We start from the raw sequence: 17,101 nt of genomic DNA, 5'->3' as shown, positions 1-17,101 counted from the left end.
TGCTCTAGGAGTGTGGGTTCCCCTCAAAGAGTCGTCTCTAAGCTGTGAATGTTGAGGCCCAGATGTGAAATGCTGACAACCAGATAATAATAATAATAATTGAAAAAGTCACATGATCACTCAGATTTTTCTGTATGTGATAAAAAATAATTAGAAGATAGTAGATAAAATTGCTACAAATCACAGCTGAGAACTACCTTATCATATTATGGGATTGAGTAAAAGTCTACCAGAAATAAACAATAAAACTTACAAATTACTTTAACTCCCTTAAAAATGTTGTCTTTGGGTTTTTCCTTACAATATCCCCAGCATATACTGTAAAATGTGATAAATGTGGTTGGTGCTTCAAACTTTTTAATTGTGCTGGGACTCTATCCCATCTGTTTAATTGTTCTATCCCATAACCTGCCTTTTGCATTTTCGGAGTGACTTGTTTTTGTGCCTGCATACGACACTCCATAATAATCAGGGAATGCTGAGTGCCGATTGGCACTGTAAACCTAGCATTGATATGCAGATGGCCTTGTCTCCTTCAAAAACAAAGGAAGTATAAGAATATAAGTCAAAAATCGAATGCATTGTAATCCGTTCAGTTTATCTAAACTCTTATGAAACAACAACATTTTCATTTGAGCTTTGCATCAAGACACATCACACTGCCACTCGGTATGAATGTCTCTACACTGGCTGCGGTAAAATAACAGCACACAATTTAATAGATGCCATTATTAAAAAGAATCAAGTGCTGTCATTAAACCAATGTGTCTGCAGGGTTTTGTTGACTTAGGCCAGGGGTTTTAGTGTGTCCCTCTCCTTTTAAATAATTTTATAGTCCTCTATCATTTTCTGAAGGATTTTGGCGTAACAACGCCTGCCTCAAGGACTTCTGCCAAGCTTTGGATCACGAGCCACGACAATTATCCTGTTATACGATAGCCAGGTTTTCATCTCTGGCTCAGTTGTATTCTTTTTTTTAATCTTTTTTTTCAACTGCTATTTTGAGAATTGCATTATTGAGTATGTTTTTGTTTTCTTTTAAAATATTTCTTAATGAATATTATTATCTTTTTAGTTAATTTCAGATTATTATCTTCTGTTTATAATACATCAATTTGTTTTTTATGTTCCTTGTGTGCTGCAGCTGAGAGACGAAGCAAAGCCTTTACATTTGGGCTATGAGTTTGTATTCCTGGCTAGTCCATCAAATAACAAATAGTTTGTAAACATCTCTTTCTCTGAGATTTGTGAATTTTCATATTTTCTGATATTCATACTTTTGTTTTTTTTTTGGTGTTTGATTCTTGTTTGCTAAATAAATCTTAAAATAATGTTTCTGAAATTTGAACAACGTGTTTTATGACTCCAGCTTCCTTTTTAATTCCTTGTAATCAATGATTGCACTTTCCCTGAAGAAGGGGCCTGACTTGCCTTGAAAGCTTGCATATTGTAAACTTTCAAGTTAGCCAATAAAAGGTGTCATTTTGCTTGACTTCTCACTACAATCATAACGGCTAACACCGTACAACACCCTAGTACTACTTACTTTTTGTAAAACAGAAACACAGCTGCCCTGCAGTTACTCCAGTATCCCCCATAAAATCTTTTAATGGAATAAGTTTGATGAAAAAAATGTTTGAATAAATGAATGATATAATTGTTTGATTTGTTTCAAAGCGATATGTAGTGTGTAAAACAAAAATATCTGGAGATTGAAAAGGGGCTACATACTCTGAAGCTCTTCTGCTGCCATTGTGTGCCTTGAAAGCTCGATAAACTTTTCTATTGCTGATTTTCTGCCCAGAAGCAGTTTTCCCTAAAACATTATCCATTTAAATCACATGCAACTCACAGATTTCTACAAGGAAACATGCAGTTTATCTCATCTTTTACTCCTCATGAATTTAAACACCTCAGTTCCATCTGTCTGAATAGTTTCTTTTCTCCAGGCTGAACAAATGCAGTTTCCACAGTTCTTTGTTGTAATTTTGATATTAAACAGAAGGGCTAGTATCAGGCTTTCTGCTCCCTGATGAATTCTTTTAATAACTTCAGTAATGGTCCAAGCACAATGGTACTCTTTCCACTAAGTGTTATTTCTCCAGTCCTTCAGATTACATACAATCACCCCCTATTCTTCATACTCTGCTAGTTTTAAATGTTTCTTCAGCCTCCTTTAAAGCTTTCAACTATAAAAGGATGAGATTCATCATCTCAGACAGATTTGATTCTCATTTATCACAGTCCCAGAATTGACTGCCTTTACCAGTTCTGGTAATGATGGTATTCACTCACAGCTATGGCACAAATCCAAATACTCTGGGCTGTAGCTTGCGTTATGAGGCTTATGGACCTGCTTATTCAGTTCTTGGGTCACAGGGAGCTGAAGTCTGAAAATCGAGAGTACACCTTATGATGATTTAGGTGTCACAGTGGACTTTATGGTATCGACTTCCAGACAGTGTTCAGAAGCCATTAAGAAGGCTAACAGAATGTTAGGTTATATAGCACAATCTGTGGAGTACAAGTCCAAGGAGGTTATGCTCAACCTTTATAATGCACTGGTGAGGCCTCATCTGGAGTACTGTGTGCAGTTTTGGAGTTGAACTTCTTCAATTTAAGTAAATAGAGATTAAGATGTAACACAACTGAAGTTTTTAAAATTATTAAAAGGTACTAGTACAGTGGATAAAGACTGGTAATTTAAAATGAGTTTAACAAGAATATGGGGACAAAGGTGGAAAATTGTTAAGGGTAAATTTCACAAAAATATTATAAAGCTTCCCTTCAAACAGAGAGAGACACTTAGAATAATTTACCAAGCAGTGTGTTAGACAGTAGGACTTTTGGGACTTTCAAACTAGAATTGCCATTATTTTGGAGGAATCAGCTGCATAGAATTGGCAATTTTTATTGGGCTGAATGGCCCACTCTTGACAAAATTTGTCAGTGTCCTAATATTCTGAATGTGCTTTGCAGTGGTTTCAGGTTTCAGACCTCTCACAGTGTATTCAAATCTAACATTTTTCAATTTCTATACGTAATATTGTACATTTACTTATTTTAGGTGGTATTTGACTCAAATATATTCAGGCCTGAATTCTGTCCAGATCCCTTTACTAACATTCATTTTCTTCTAGATTATCTGCCCTTCTTCCTTGTTTAGTGTCAACCTTGAAACATTCGTTTTTTACATTCTTATTGAAATAATTTATGTATGATAAAAAAAAAAACAGCAGGTGCAAAACTGATCCCTGAGAGATACCATTTTTATTATCACCAAATTCTGAAAAGGCTGTTTGTGTTTGACACCATTTACCACTCCTTTTTTACTACAATTTCTGGAAATTACATTGGGCTCACAGGTGCTGCGTTTGCCTGGTTTAGTTCTTATTTATGAAATTGTTATCAGTACCTACAGAAATATGCTGACAGTACTCCATCATTACACACAGAAGTTAAATGTGGTGTCCCGCAGGGCTACCAGGGCTACTGGGAACTTTTACTGTTTTCAATTTACATTTTTCCATTGGGAACTACCATAACAAAACAAGTTTCACTCATATGCAGATGACAACCAGTTATAACTTTCTTTTAGATCAAATGATGTTTCTCTGATGGTGTCCTTAATTTACTGTGTCAGTCAGTGACTTAAAGGAATGGATGAACGACAACTATCTGCCTCTGAATGCAGGAAGAAAACCCAGAAATGTTATTTATTAGAGGAAATGTTGCTGATGCAACAACATTCTGTCCCTTTTTAACTCATCACCATTAGTTTTACTAGTAGTACTGAATCGCCATGCAATTTAGGTGCTATCTTTGACACTAGAATTTCATTTCAAACTCACATTACAAAACCATCCAAAACATGTTTTTTTCCATCTTAAAAATGTTGGAAGATTAAGATGTTTTCCAAATATGCAAAATACTGGGAAATTAATTCTTGCATTTATTTCTAGTAGGATTGACTACTGCAACTGGCTGGTCAAATCGTTCTTCATACATCTTTCAGTAAATTTAAAATGGTACTGCAAGAATAATGACAAGAACCAGAAAACACAAACACATAAATTCAGTTCTTAAATCCTTACACTGGCTCCCGGTTAAGTTTAGGGCAGATTTCAAAATCCTGCTTTTAACATACAAAGCCATAAATGGCCAAGGCCTACCTTACTTGTCTGAGCTTATCATTACTTAAAAATCTGAGCGTACTTTGCAATCAAGATGCCAGCCTGCATAAGATTCCAAGGATTAATAAAATAACAGTGTAAGGTCAAGCTTTTAGTTTCAGGACTGTGATGCTATGAAATGGTCTGCCTGCTAATTATAAGAGGTGCCACTTCAGTTTCAGCTTTAAAATCGCTGCTGAAGACTCACTAATTCAGTTTAGCATACCCTGACTAGAGCTGCTGATAACTGTGAATATTGCATTTCTGAACCATTGGATGTAAAGATTCTCTAATCAGATTTGGCAGCTAGTACAGACAGAAAAATGCCCAGGAGAGGGGCTGGGTGGCAAGTTGGTTGAAGTCTCCAGGACTGTGACCGAGTCTGACTTTGTTTTTGAGTTTCACCTTTACAATTTTAATCTCCTCCGTTGTCAACTGGTTATAGTTCACCAATTAATTAATGGGCAAATATTGTAGTTTTCACTTCAGTTTCTAACTTTTTTTCATGTGTTTTAAGAAATCTGGATTTTTATGTGTACCAGTTGAGGTTTTACTAATTAGTATAATCTATACTTGTATTTTGATTGAGAATTGCTCACAGCACTCTGAGCCTGAACTCAGTGAAGAGTGCTATACAAAAAGAAGAAGTGTAGCAATGTAATATAACGTACCTCCCACTTCTTTTAGTTTGATCACCAGGACCTTACCAAAAGCCTTCTGAATAGCATATTGCATCTCTCTTATATATGCTTTTGTTGTTTCCTCAAAGAATTAAAGCATTTTAGTGAACCATGACCTTCACACTCTGATGCCATGCTGACAGTCTGCTAATACTTCTGTTCTGAACACGCGCAGCTCTCGCTTTGCTTCCATTACTTTACCCATGTTGCATGTTAAGGTTACTGACGTAGAGGTAGTTGGGTCGGCCCAGCCACCTTTTTATATAATAGGAGAATATTATAATATTATACTTAAAAGTGCAAAACAGTGGGCCATTTAAAAAGCATATTTTATTTCCATTAAGATGTTAAGGGAAGGAACTACTCACACATTGCCAAATAGTTTTGTAAAGTTTATTATATTAAATCATTTTTATGCAACAGTAAGAAATACCTACATTTGATATAAAGGCTTAAAGAAATGTTTTGATGTTCTAAAATGTAAACAACCTTTATAAGGATGAGATGATTTTTCTTTTTGTTTTGTATTTATTTATATATACACACTGAAGATGGCACTTTAGTGTTCGCATAAACAAGAAAGTTAATCACCAATAATTAAAATTTCAGTGCAAAATATTTTTTTCATTCCTTGAAACTTTTTTCTTTAAAAATATTGTATGAAACATATTTTCAGTGCACACATATCAATAAGCTTGCTGATTTAAAGCTTCGTAAAAGTGATGTGGTTCAGAGACAAAATTAAGGAGGTCTTTAAAGCACTTTCATTTTCAGCTTTTCTGTAATTTCTAAGACTTGTTTGGAGTTGTATGTAATTTAAAAATGAATGAAAATGAATTTATTTTCTTTTCTACATTATATAGATTAGCAACAAATTTAAATTGGCTTTCTTTTGTACTCTTTCTGCTTTTCATCTTATAAATTCATTTAATACAGCAATTGCCAAATTAACACAAAAACACAGTATACCAACACAAAACACATGCAATGAATGTCCTACGGATCAGGATAAGGCTGGTATTTAATAACAGTAAGGGTCTGTTTTTATTAGCCCACCAGCAAAAAAAACAGTCAAATCAAAATGCTGAAATCTTCAGAAACAATATTATCACAGCATGTAAAAAAAAAATAAAAAAAATTAATAACTAGTCTGCTTTGCTGCAAATGGCAAAAACACCTAGCTTCCAGTCTCTTTGCAGAAGAGTTAAACTAAATATCATAACAATGGAGGCAGAGTTGAACACAGTTTTTCAGAAAGAAAAAAGTAAATGTAGTTATACCTTTAAATGGCACTTCACGGCCTGGTGAAGAAAGAACTGAAGTTCATTGCTGTAAACTGGGAGCTCCAGTCTGAGGCAAACATGCCCTTTAAAAGCTATATAGTAAAATCTGTTTTATGTTTCTCCTTACAAAGAAGTTATAAATTAATTATGTGGCAGAACATTATTTTTGGAGTTCATCATAAAAATTACAAATACAGAAAAGATGGAAATTGAAAGCAAGAATCAGAACCTCCTTACTCTTTCATGATTTTTTTTTGTGCGTAAAAATGGTAGATTTTGAACAGTATTTACCTTTACAATACAGACCAGCAATGTGTCTTGCAGAAAAAGGGATTACTTACTTCAGGATGACCACTAAAGCAATGCACACGTTCAATGAATGCCAGAAACAACACATTAATTTTGGTTACAGCAACAGTGTTAAACAAATTTCTTACTTGAACTGTTTATTTACAGATCTTTGAACAAAATATAAAGAGATACTGAATGATATTACACATTTGCTTTTAGTAAACTATATACATTATTTACACAAATCTCTACAGCTGCTTTAAGAAAAAAACATCTTATACTTCAAATTGTCAAACCCAAAAATGCCATTAATACAACAAGGCGGGGTGAAAACTCTAATCTTGAGTTTTCAATCCAGTTATACATTATAAATTATTTTCGGTACTGTCACCCCACCATCGTTACTATCCCCCACCACAGAGTCATCATCACGCTCTTCATCTCACTCAGGTCGAGTGCAGCACCTCACTTGCAGCTCAGTCTGTGCCTGTTCATGTGTGACTAATGAAGGAGTCTTCACCAGAATGTTTGGGTAGGGAGAAGAGCTTTTCCTGTTGCTAATCAAAGCTGTGTCTTGATTTGAGGTCACAAGATATGTTTTCTGAATAACATTATGTATAAAATGGAATTTGCTTCAAGCCCATAATGTATTATAAGAGGATGCTTGTTTTCTTTTATTTTATATAACCTTCAGTTTCAAAACAGTTGTCAATATTGATGAAGTTATGCAAATAGACCTTCTAAGACTGTAATGATTTTCCTTAATTTAATATTGTTTCTTTGTATCAGTATACTGCTGCTGGCTTATGTGAATTTCCCCTTGGGATTAATAAAGTATCTATCTATCTATCTATCTATCTATCTATCTATCTATCTATCTAAATCGTTTGATATATGGTGTCTGCAGTAGGTCATTGTGGCCACCACTTGAACAAACAAGTTTCATTCAAAACAATTTCTTAATTTGGAACCAACTGCTGTGGTTATAGATGATAATTTCATTTACTTTAATTATCATTGTGACACAATAGATTTTGCTACACTTCACAGAAAAATCATCAAAATGTTTTTTAAGACTATAATGAATTAAATCCCTGCGTTTCTTCAGCTCTTATTTATTTTATCATCTTCTCAATGGTGAACACAAACATTCACAAACAATTCCTATTTAGCGTTGTTTGTGTGCCTCACTGTTAATTATCTGCTTATAAACAATGATGAAAAAATTAACAACTTAAATTTCCAAAAAAGCTGCTGAATTAAAACGATTAAAAAAATATAAAGATGAAATAGAAGGAGTTTCATCTAGTTAAATAAATGAAAAGCAAATAACCTTAACAAGCAGGCAAAGCAAAACCAAGTAAAAAAAAATATGTAATGGCTAATGAAAAGCAAAGCTATTATAGCAGTTATGCTGTCTTCATGTGCTCTGGGAAATATGGCAAATACAGTATACTATGATGGGAAATTTCAAATGATTGCCTTGTAAGTGGTAGCTCTTAGTGGGACAATTTGTTAACAAAATTTGCCAAATTCTTTTGTAAGGTTGATCTGTCACCTCATTTTTTATATATAATTCTATTTGTGTTTGAAACGGAAATTATGTATGACCACGCAAAACGGAAATTACGTATGACCACAGAACATATTATAATACAGGAACTAATCACTTCGTTTGCGGACGCCATTTTTATATCGTCTTTATGAATTGTTATTATTTGTGTGAGAGTTACTTTAGTGATATTGAAAAGAAGTAAACACAAACATGCCGATCTATCCCATAGAAGTGCGCCCCACATCGCCCTCTCCCAGCCCTCCTCTCTGGATTCCAGCGCTGAGCTGTCCGCCGCCAGGCGCGTTCTGACAGAGAAGTTTTAATTATTCGCCCATGTGACTGTCGTGGAAACTGCCACATTATAACTTTTTTTTAATTGGCAGTACTTCATAGTAGAAAAGATGAGGAAAACAGCTTTGCGTCTTTCTACTTTTTAACTGTGCCGAGCTGTAAGCAATGTGAAGACGAGACTGCCTTCAGCGGCGAGGGGTCGTGAGAACAAAGTGGACGCTCGGAGGCGGGGAATGTCTGGCTGGTCGAGAGCTTCACAGTTTCGGGCAGCGTCCTCTCTTCTCGCACTGTTTGTGACATTTCGAGTGCACCGTCGGCTCCTGGGAGAGTGGAAATTATTGCGAATGAGTGTGATCGGTGCCATCGAAGCAAAACTCTCTTTGTAAATTGCGCTTCACGACTACTTACTGTCCCTTAAGTTGAGTTCAGGTCACTAAAACCCTGCAACTTTCAAGGTTGCTTTTGTGATAAATTCTTTAAGGAAGATGGAGGGTTTACATCTAAGAAGATGTGCCGACCTCTTCATGTTAAGTTTTGGACTTGGGAATTGTTTGAAACTTCTGCCCTTTAAGCCCGGAAGGGCAGTGTCCACATTTCACAGAATAATTTTTCTCTTAAATCATAGGCATGTAGTGCAAGGTGGTCAGGCAGAAATTTGCAGGATCGCATAGAAAATGTAATTTCTATACCACAGCTGTCGAGTGGCGCCCTTCACAAGGGATCTGCTACCGAGAGATGATCCAAATACATTTAAGTTGCTGTTAGTGCTACTTACCTGTTGTGTTATAGTGCCTTTAAAATGTACTTTACCTGAAAGCACTCCAATACTGCTCAATGTATCTTTACTTCTTACATGTTAATGTTTTACTGTTTAATAATTTATATACTACATTTTATTTTTTTCCCTTGCACTCAGTGAGCGAAGCCACTGGGTAATCAGCTAGTTATTATATACAATAAAAATGAACATTATGTCATTTTATTTAAAGAGATGCCTAATTCATTTCCTTGGCTTTTTCTTTTACGATTAATCGTTTATTTGAACTTTGTGTAGATTGAGCAGCAAATCAAAACCAAATAAATGTATGATGTCAAAAACATTATCTCTAAAAATTCCCATAGCACGACAAAGCAGCATAAGGGTTTTTCTGAATTTCGACGGTAAGTAAAAATCTCACTGGACGATAAATAGATAAAAGTTCATAAAGCAACCAAAAACAAAGCATGTTTGGAATGAAAGTCAGACACCATTATGGCTTTCTAAGGTCTGCCTGCCACCCTAGATCTAGGCCACAATTACTTCAAATCCATCTTTTATTCAGAGATCAGTGAAGAAACTCAAATTATCCAGATTATTAATCTTTAAAAAGAAGACACACTATGCAGACACACTGGCTCCATTCTTTCTGGTTACTCTTTTCTGGGTTTTGTCACTGCTGATTCCCTTCAAAATATGCTTCCCATCCTCCATCTGGGAGTTTCCTGATTATTTATTACTGAGTTGTTCTTACATACAAGAAAATTCAGGCACAGATTGGAGAGATTTTTAAATGCCAACTGTCAAGCTCAAATGTCAGTCCACACATGTTTCTGGATCAAATTTTTAAAGCAAGAAATATTTTGCTTTGTTTAAAGATTGAGATACAAGTGAGCCATCTAAAAAGCATACCAGTGACATCTAAGAACATTTTGAATGTTGTTTTCAGAAGGGCTACATTTATCAGTCTAATTGTAAGTTAATTAAGCAAACTGAAACTGTCCAATCAATTAATAAAGTGATGAGTGCGGACACCAGATACAATAGTGATGTTGCAAAACTGGAACACGGTGGTCACCTTAGTGTAAAACTGAAATGGGACAGCACAATGAAGAGAAAATTATTCTAATATCATTGATCCTAAATGGCTGAATGAATGTGGGCCAAGCCCTTGCCCACTCTGCACAGTCTTTAAACAGGAATAATGACTTTACACTTACAATTGTATTTTACGATAATGGAATAAACCCATATGGTAGTGGCACACCTTCTTAAATGTGGTCTCATTCCCAGTTAAGCAGATGAGAACGATTCAAACCCAAAAGTATACCAAAATAATTCAATTTTTCCAGCAAATCCATCAATACAGCCTCATACAAATCTGTTCAGCACCTATCGAACGATTCCTTCATTATGTCCTGTTGATAATACTTTGGAGGTGCAGGAGTTATTCTGACAACAGGATATTTTGAGTTAAGTACAGTGTCTCAAGCCATTTTATTTAACTTTACTTCTTTTCTAGTAGAAAATATTACAGTGGATAAGATATTTTTCTCTCTATTTACAGATTGTCATCATAATGTTGGAATGTTAAGATAACTATTTTGAATGGTAATGTAGATCATGACGTTGTACAAGTGTAGTGGTTGTGACTCTGTATGCTAGTAATAAGAATAACCCTGTTGAAACATTGTAATTCTTGTTCAAAGGCACAATATTCAGCCATGAGAAGCGAAGCATGCATCTTTTAATGAAAGAAACACCTGTTTGCATTTTCTTGCTCTTTTGTGACAACTGGTGCACCATCTTCAATAGTCACACCTCACAAGGTATTTACATGTATGCAATCTTCTTGGAAATTATAAAAATATCAGCACTGTCATAGGAAAAAAAAATAAATTGAGATAAGCCAGTCCATATACACACAAGTACGTGAAGCTGTGATCAGGAAAAAAGGACAGAAAGATGTACATTTCAGTTCTGCAATTGTGTCAAAATCATCCTCTGCAACAGAACGTACGGGAAATATGTAATCCAATTCTGCATCTTAATGGCTTTTTTAATGCAGCCTACAGCTGTAATAGTATTAGGCTGTCATCTCTTTGTAAGACTTAGACCCTTCCAGCAGAACACATGCTTGGTAATTAAATCAAGCCATTCCAAAAGGAGCCGCATCTAATAAAAATTCTGGTATCACTGTGCTATTGTGTCTATAAAGCTGTAAAACTGAAGAGGAATGTAGGATACTTACAGCTGCAAGCAATCCACTGTTAATTACAATGATGCATGCTGGGAGTTTACACTTCTTGTACTTAAAAGGTGATAGAAGAACTCAAAGCTTTAGGGGACTGAACTATTTCCACATCAGCATTGCATTTCATCTTGAGGTATGCTTACTTGGTTGGATAAGTGGCTGGGATTCATTTTGTAAGGTGCATGAGTTAAGAAGGCTTTTAAGAGAGGCCACACAATATACTAGCGTAATAATTTTTGTAAATTTTTTTTTACCTGATTTACTTTTGAGAAACCTGCATTTCAAAAATGGGTATATATATATATATATATATATATATATATATATATATATATATATATATATAATTATTCTGATCCATATCTCATTCTTTGATATAAGCACATCTCAGTTTAATTTCTGTAGACTAAGGACAAATATGATATAGTATCTTCAATTACCAAAACAACTTCTGAGTAATACACTTTGGCAAAAGTGAAGAGAAAAATAAAAAACAACGCTTAACTTGAGACACCTTGAATGAGAATGCACATGCTTCATGCATACGCCAAGACGGATTCAAAAGTGGCTCAGGTGTCTCTTCCTTAAGAACATAAAGAGGGGACATATGCAAGACAGATGAATGTCTCTTGTTTGTAGATAATAAGTCTTTGAATGAGGATGTCAAGCATTCTGTGTCATCTATTAAAACGTTAAGTAAATGGCTTATATTTTTGCACTCTATTGAATGCAAAAATTGTAAGGCTTCATTGCTTATAAAAGACCTGAAGCCACAGGTAATTCGTCTTTGTTGGGATTCCAACAAATTGTGTATGAAAGTTAAAGCTGTTGAAAGAGTTTCTTTTTTTTTTTTTTCTTATAAACGGTTACTGAAGAAAGAAAACAAGAATCTTAACTTCTAGCAATTCTCTCACCATATTTCTCATGCAGACACATATGCACATTCACACAATGGCTGAATACCTTACCTTCATTTTGCAGCTGTATCCCACCTGCAGTCCTTGAAGGGAAAATACATGGAAAAATACTTGGGACAACCTAGTGCACATAATAAAGCCAGTAGACAACATTAAAAAAAGTAAATGTGATAGGAAAGATGATCCTAGACCACTTGTCAATGGCGTTAACGTCAGTCAAGTCAGGAATCTTAATTTTGATCTGGGATGCTCTTCGCCTTAAGCGTCCCTTTTTGTGTGGCAGGTGTCTGTCTGCAGCACTTCTCCCGTACACATCCCGACTGGTGACAGGTTTTCTGTACTGGATGCTTGCACTGTCATAGGAGAACATTGTGGCTCTGGGGTCATTTATGCTTGTTAACACCTCAGAGCCGCTGACTTCATTCCTAATTTCTAGGGTGGTTAACAAGATGTTTCCATGGGCATCAACCTGCACCAAGAAAGGAAAGTGAAATTGGCTTTAGAATGTCATTTACTTGCACATTTTGAACACGTGAAGGAATATAGTTTCAAAGAACTATATGTCACAAAAATCAGCATTAAGTATACTTACCAATTAAACTGTAAATAATGAATTCACCCTTTACGCATTTCTTTACAAAATACAATAAGTTTGTAAAATGAATGCACAAAGAAAGATGAGGCATATAAGAGCATTAAAAATATGAATGTTCAAGGTTCAGAGACACAAATTAATTTCAACTTGTTCACAAACCCACTTAATTCAATTTAGGGTTTGGAGAAATGGAGCCTATCCAAACAGCACTGGGTGGAAGGCAGGAAACAGCACTTGATGGGGTACCAGTCCATCACAAAGCCCACACATAAACATAATCTAAATCACATAACTTTGAGAATGTGCAAACTCTAAATGGATAGTGACTGGCTGCAGTAATCTGTGAGGTGGCAATGTTACCCACTGCAACACCGTGCTGCCCCTTATTCTAGGATTACTTCTTAATATTGAATATTTATAGATGTGCAGCAGATCCAGTAACAATATTATCATAAACGTCTAACGTGTTTACTATACCCAAATCTTTCAGTAAGAGTGGGCAGATGATGACAGAACACATCCTGGCAGCATTAAGTATAAAGCAGGAACGAGACTTGAACAGGATGTCAGTTCAATGCTACCTCACTACTGAGTCAATTTATTTATTTATTATTTGTTCTTTATTTCAGCTTATACAATTTCAAGTATTAGAAGTTTGTTAGTTTTCGCATAACCAGGGTCAGCCTTTGTACATTGCGCCCTTGGAGCAATTGCAGGTTAAGGTCCTTGCTCAAGGGCCCAGCAGGGTAGAATCTCCTTTGGCAGTAACAAGGATTCGAACCGGCAAACTTGGAGATACTAGTGCAGATCATTAGCCTCAGAGACACCACTCTGACATATCACCTAACAAACCGGCTCCTTATTGGTGGAGTAGTTGGGCCAACTAGACAGGTACAACAACATAGCTGGTTTCAAAACCAAGCCCATTGATGTTGTAAGGTAGCTGAGCTAATCACTACTCCAGCATACTGCCGCCAAAGTAAAAAATCCAAGGAGGATTTTTTAAGGTACTTTTGTAAACAGAAAAATTGGGTGCTATGGGTCTAGCATATAAAATGTGACCAAATATGCACATGGTGCACCTTCACCTATACAGTGCAACATAAACGGGCAAATGCTTCTGACAAGGCAGACTTTCAAAAACAGCGACAATGTCTACCCGCTTTGCCCTGCACTTCTCTCTTCATTTGGGGCAGAAGCATCTCGAAAGTCAAAAATCTGCTAAAGTTATGTTCAGAAAAAAATGGCAGATCTCCAGGCATTCATAATAGCTAGAACCTTTAAAAGATAGTTTATTGGAAAACCATAAACCTATTGGGGTGGACAATTGTTCCCCAAAGTAAAATTTTATTATGGCTCCAAACTGTGAACATTTTTTTTAGTTTTTTCCTTACAGCATGAGATTCAGTGTAGACTTGTTTAAGCTACTATGTGCATTTCACAAGAATATTCATTATAAATACTGTGTTATGTGGAATGTGCTGAGATCCAGTTAGAAAAATGGTATTTCTCCTCTGAAAATATATTAGATGTTTATGTGGACAAAGTATTATCTCCCTCAAGGCAGAGTGCAGGAGAAATTAAAAAGGCTAATACAACATCAGTGTGCATAATATTAAAATTGTTACTGCATAAAAGATTCTAGTCACAGTCTATAACTGTCTCACTTGGCCTGTGATCATGCCCTTTGCCTCTCCTCACGGGTGCCAACTGCAGCTACTTAGCCATCATCTGAAGCCATCCAATTTAGATTGAGGACTATTTAAATAAATCTCTTACCATTATTAGTACCCTTTCTAATAGATTCATTTGCTTCTCAGGTTTCTTGTTTTTCCAATTTTAGGTTTTTGTCCATAGCCATAATTTTAGTCTTGCTTCACAAATTATGTGTTTGTATTAATCTGTGCTTCAAACAACAAATGAGATTTTTCTAGTAAGGACTGGAAAATGCAAAATCTTTTATCCTCTTCCAGTCCTGACCTTCCTGATTTGAGGGCTGAATAGAAAAATGGGTAAGTGATGGGGTTGAATCCAGATCCTTCCCTGGTGATACTCTTACATCATTGCTTGTAATAGGTGCTCTTTGCTCATGTGTATGACAGTAGTTTATTAACACAGAAAATGTTCTCACTGTCAACTGTTCTGAGGAGACATGCGAGTAGGAATTTTATCATACAATGTTGTAATAAGTATATATGTTTAATGTCACTGTGCTCTGTACAAAAATATTTTATAAATCCACTTTTCTTTCTTCTTACATGTACAGCTAACACAAGGCCAGATTTAGCACACAGGAGTTCACCATATAAGAACTGCTAGGCAAGCATTAGAAGACAAGACAGGGACAACTGCGAAATGGGAATTTCTGTGTGTCAAAGTCAGCATGAAACTGCATCCTCTGTGCCTTGTTTGGGAATGGCATGATTAACCAAAGAGGGGGCCTGCACATGAAGGAAGAGTATAAAGTCTTGGAACATTGCCCAGCACACCTTTGAAGCCGACGAGTGGGTGGGAGATCCGGAAAATACTTCCAATGCAGCAACGAAAATGGCAGACTCTATACATCAGGCGCCCATTCCGGAAGGTCTTGTCATGGCTTCCTTGTCTGTTATGCCGCGTAAACCATCATTAAAGAAAGCAAAGTTATTTTTCTGATGTGATTTGTTACAGCCGTATCACTAAGGGAGGGGTATCGCCTTTTTATATTATATTTATATAGTTTCAGGCTATGTAACATGCCGCAATTTCAAAAGAACTCATTTCAACAAGGGAGCTACCACCCCCTGCTGGATACAAATGTGTATATGACAGTAAATTTCAAGGTAAAAATGCAAGAAAATGTAATACAGGTGACCATAATATTTAATTTTTCATTATGCTGTATTGCTTTAAGCACTGTGTTTCAAGTCAGCAGCCACATAAGATACAGACTATGTTTAAAACTTTTGTTAGCTGAGCCTGAGGTAACTAAATCAAACAATGCTTATGTGGTGATTTTAAACCCCTTATCATAACAAAAGCAAAATTAGAAATATGACAGTTGTGATTTATTGTCTTAATGACTAAGGTTCTTGTAATGGAAACTTAACTGTTCTAACATAAAGCAGCAGTTGGTCAGAGAAAAAACAAAATGGCAAATGTTTCGAGACAGCAAGAGGTGGACATGAAGACATGATTGCGTCAACAAGGTCATTAAGAAAATCAAAAAGTAAGGTCAAACTCCATAATAAGAAACAAGATATAATAATGTAAATGGGTTAAGCTGCATCTGCAGCTGAAAAACAACTTCAAATGGTCCAAGGCACAAACACTAGAAAAAGACTTGCTGCTAGGATTTCTAAGGCGGTTATGAACCATTTTAAATATTACCATAAAAACATATCTGATTTTATGAAATCACCAACTGGCTATTGTCACAGTGACAAAGTTAAGGAAGAGGATTACCAGGTTTATTGTGGTATGCACACATACTGTACATGCACACAACAAGCACTTTCAGACCTAACACCTTGGTTCTAGGTTGTGGGAGGAGTATAGTGTATACCAGCAAGCGTCACACAGACCAGAAGGGAACCTAGTGCTCAAACACAGCTATATGTTGTATTGCCATGTAATTGGATTTTAAACCAATCTGATTTTAGTAAGCCACATCAAAGTGAAGTGCTCATTTACTGTAAGACTGCAAAGACAAGACAGACTGCTGTACATAGATCTTTGAAAACTGGGCAAATAATGTCATTTTAGTCAAGCTTTCAATAAAAGAAATCATGATAGAAAACATCTGTTGTGGATGTTTTGCTAAACAAAATAGTAGTATTGCTGTCATTTAGCAGAAATATCTGCCAATGGGGTGAGCAAAATTTACTTGACAAAGTTTCTTAAAATAAGCTAAATAATCCTCTTTAATAAAACCCCTGTGTGCGTCCAGGTGTCCGTGTGTGTCTTCTGGTGAAATGCCCATGCGCGGTGGCCACACAGCACGTGTTCAGTCTCTTCCTGTGCATTCCCTGTGTGTGTAGAGAGAGAGACACACACAGGTGCGTACAAGAGAGAGGCAAACACACACACACACAAGCAAAAGAGAGACAGACACACACACACACACAGGCAAGTGCGCGACAGACACACACACACACAGGCAAGTGTGCGACAGACACACACACACACAGGCGCGAGCGAGACAGACAGACAGACAGAGGCACGTGCGAGACAGACACACACACACAGGCGCACGCGAGACAGACACACACACACACACACACACGAGACTGACACACACACAGGCGAGAGAGATACACACACACGC

General features: G+C 36.1%; 1 protein-coding gene across 2 annotated transcripts in view; it reads right to left on the bottom strand.

Moving 5' to 3' along the window:
* Window positions 1-9,192: 9,192 nt before the first annotated feature.
* The window catches only part of LOC120527688 (gamma-aminobutyric acid receptor subunit beta-1), a 559,006-nt gene continuing 551,097 nt past the window's right edge, over window positions 9,193-17,101 (bottom strand). Inside the window, exons 9-10 of one of the 2 annotated variants that reach the window (XR_005633393.1) lie at window positions 12,252-12,669; window positions 9,193-10,905 (exon numbers count right to left, since the gene is read on the bottom strand). Coding sequence is in view for 1 of the 2 variants with exons in the window: in XM_039751390.1 (XP_039607324.1) it covers window positions 12,322-12,669 (348 nt within the window). In the remaining variant the exon portion in view is untranslated. Of the gene's footprint in view, window positions 12,670-17,101 lie in introns of both variants that reach the window. The other variant, XM_039751390.1, reaches the window with a different exon arrangement.

Source organism: Polypterus senegalus, chromosome 4 (genome assembly GCF_016835505.1).
Source record: "Polypterus senegalus isolate Bchr_013 chromosome 4, ASM1683550v1, whole genome shotgun sequence".
Lineage (NCBI taxonomy): Eukaryota > Metazoa > Chordata > Cladistia > Polypteriformes > Polypteridae > Polypterus > Polypterus senegalus.
Note: the sequence above shows the minus strand (reverse complement) of the source record. Positions and strands in the feature narration are given on the sequence as shown.